Raw genomic sequence first — 2,893 nt, forward strand, 5'->3', positions numbered from 1 at the left:
GAGGTTGCTGTGAGCTAGGCTGACGCCACGGCACTCTAGTCCGGGCAACAGAGTGAGACTCTGTCTCAAAAAGAAAGGACGAGACCCGAGGGCTGGGCCTGGGCCGCACACGGCTCCGGTGTCCACGAAGGTTTCTGCAGGACACCCTCTGGTCAGGTTGTTAGCAGAGGGCAGAGTTGTGGACTGTCCTCTGTCCCGCCCCACAGGAGCACTGAGCGCCGGCCACAGACGGCCCGTGCGGCCCTGGAGGGACACAGCTGAGGCTCTGCCCAAGGCTGGGCCTCCACCCCCGGGCCACAGTCAGACGGGGCTGGGGCGGGTCTGTCTCGACAGCCGCAGGTCCTGAGTCCGCGGCCAGGGAAGCGGAGTCCCAGTCTCCTGCCCAGGCAGGGCGTGGGGGTCAGAGGGCCTCACGGAGCTGAACGGTGGCTGGGACCCAGGGCACACGCTGGACAGAGACAAGTGCCTCGGGGTCTGCGAGGTGGGCCTCGGGCGGGTACAGGCCTCTGCTCTGACACACCCTCGGGAGGACTGTCCCTTCCAACGAGGGGCTGGGAGCGGCCATGTCAGGCGGGAGAAGTGGGAGCCCGGGCACCCGCTTGCCAGAGAAGTGGCCAAAACCAAAGCGCCGGGCAGGCTCCGTGGGCTCTGCTGGCCCCTCAGCCCTCGCAGGAAGTGGGTGCGTTGGAAAGGTTTCTTACTGAGTTTTAAACAAAGGTGCAACCGACCCCGCGTGGAAACCTACTGCAGTTTCCAACACGCCATCTGTGCGCCTGGCCCCTCGCGGCGGGTCCCACGCTTCTCCTCCCCCGCCACCTGCCCAGCCTGTGTCCCTCCACTCCAGGGGACGTGCCCCCCGTCAGGGAGCCCCCGCCCACGAGACCCGCGCACTCACCAGGAAGCCGGAGGTGCTGTCCAGCAGGCAGCGCACACGGCAGACGAAGCAGCGGGTCAGGAAGGCGGCGTACTCGGCCGGCGCGCCCGCAGCCCCCTCCTGGGCCCCGAGCAGCCTGCGCAGGACGGCGTCCTCACCTGCCAGGCGGAGAGGCACACCCTGGTCACCGCACGCAGAGCACACAGAGCAGGCTGCGGTGACACCAGCCCCTCCCTGAACCCCACCCCGCAGACCCCGCTCCTCCATATTCCGCCTTCGCCGTCCCCTGCCTTTAAAAACGATTTTTAGTGCACACGCACGTGTGCCTGCTATTCGGTTTGCCTGTCCTGCGTTCCGTGAGATGGGACGGCACGCGGGCAGCCGGGCTTGCTTTCGGCCATCGTGCTGCTGCGGGAGGCTGTTTAGGACACTTCTGGTGACGTGGGACAGGGCCAGGGAGCTGCAGGGACCCCCGGCAGACGCCATCTCTCCAGGGCCCGGGTGCGACTGTGCCTCTGAGCCCCCACGCCCTGGGGCCCATCGAGGAGTGTGCGGTGGCCGGGCTCACCTTTACGGATTTGGCGGGGGCGGGGCGGTGAGCCGGTTTGCAGGGGGTCTTGTGCACAAAGGGGCAACCGACTCTCGAAAGCATCCAGGGGTGCAAACGCACTCAGGAGCCGCCCAAAGAGCCGGGGTGGCAGAGGTGCGGGGACATGGGGAAGAGGTCTCCAAAGAAAGGTGCGGTTCAGCGCTAAGCCCAGCAGGGAAGAGCAGGAAGCAGGCACAGCGGCACGCGTTCTCCGGAGGCAGCGGCGCGCTCACAGGAGGGACTCCGGGTGCTGGCTGGCCCACCTGTGTCTGAGAGCGGGGGCTGCCCACACACCGCCTGGGGGGGGTCCATGGCCCAGTGGAGCTGCCGGCTGAAGTCTTGGCGGTCGTCCACGTGGATGTAGTCATAGATGTTTTGGTGCATTACGTCCGTCTGAAACATCGCAACAAGGTTATTGCAACCTCACCCTAAATGAATGTGCACGCTTCATTCCAATGATTAACAACTGAAAACAGGCCACATCCATCTGTCAGAGCGGGTCACATCCAGGAAGACAGAGTCCCTCGGAGAAGGCAGGAGTTTGGCCCTGGGGCCCCGGCACGGACTCCTGGAAGGGAGCGCCCCGGGCTGTCACCTGCCTGCAGGCAGCGCCAGGCACAAACACAGCAGGAGGCTCAGAGACGGAACATGCTCTGGGCCAGGGCCGAGACACCCACTTTCCTGCGTCACTGCACGGCTCGTGACGCCCGGGCCTCCGCCTGTGCCCGTGTCCGTGGTGCCGCCAGGGCCGCCAGTCACGGGCCCCTCCCCCATCCGCTCTGCGCCCACCGCTAGGAAGCAGATCCCGGCCCTCACGCAGAGCGCAGGCCCCTCGCCCACGTCTGGAGGAGACAGGCCCAGCCGCGGCTACGAGGACCGACCTCAGCGGGACTCGAGTGCTGCCCTGGTCAATAACGTCTGAGAGGGTCGACGCACCCGGAGGCCGCGTCTCCACGGCCCTGTCCGTCCTTGCAGCTGAAGGAGTCACTCGGTACCCCAGCCGGGCGCCGGGCCCTGCGGGGACTGTGGTGATCCCTGTGGACTCGGCTCCCTCGGGGCGGCTGTTTCTAAGCGCGACCGCTTCCTACTGGACCATGATAACCAGCCGACTCCCCTCAAATGCAGGAAAAGCTCCGAAGAATCAGCGAGGCACCGTTTGCGACAAGATGTAACTGTCAGCTGACAGGGCGGCACAGACCCGCCGCCTTGCCAAGGAGCCCTCTCTGCTGCCCGTGGCCCCTGGGGGGACTCGCTGGGACCACCCGGCGTCAGACCAGGTGCGACCTCAGGAAGGCGGGAAAAGACAGGCACCGCGATAGCTGGGTGCTGAGCACACGTGCACCCCGCAGTCTAAAGAGAACACGTTTTCACAGACGGAGGTGGGCAGATGGAGTCCAGGGAGGGGCAGAGGGAGGTCAGAGGTCAGATGG

General features: G+C 66.1%; 1 protein-coding gene across 1 annotated transcript in view; it reads right to left on the reverse strand.

The window, feature by feature from the left end:
- Positions 1-2,893, reverse strand: part of AHRR (aryl-hydrocarbon receptor repressor) — a 71,851-nt gene that overhangs the window by 13,761 nt on the left and 55,197 nt on the right. Inside the window, exons 5-6 of the mRNA XM_012660137.1 lie at positions 1,727-1,856; positions 896-1,032 (exon numbers count right to left, since the gene is read on the reverse strand). Of these exons, the coding sequence (XP_012515591.1) occupies positions 896-1,032; positions 1,727-1,856 (267 nt within the window). The remainder of the gene's footprint in view (positions 1-895; positions 1,033-1,726; positions 1,857-2,893) is intronic.

Source organism: Propithecus coquereli, unplaced genomic scaffold (assembly GCF_000956105.1).
Source record: "Propithecus coquereli isolate 6110/MARCELLA unplaced genomic scaffold, Pcoq_1.0 Scaffold658, whole genome shotgun sequence".
Lineage (NCBI taxonomy): Eukaryota > Metazoa > Chordata > Mammalia > Primates > Indriidae > Propithecus > Propithecus coquereli.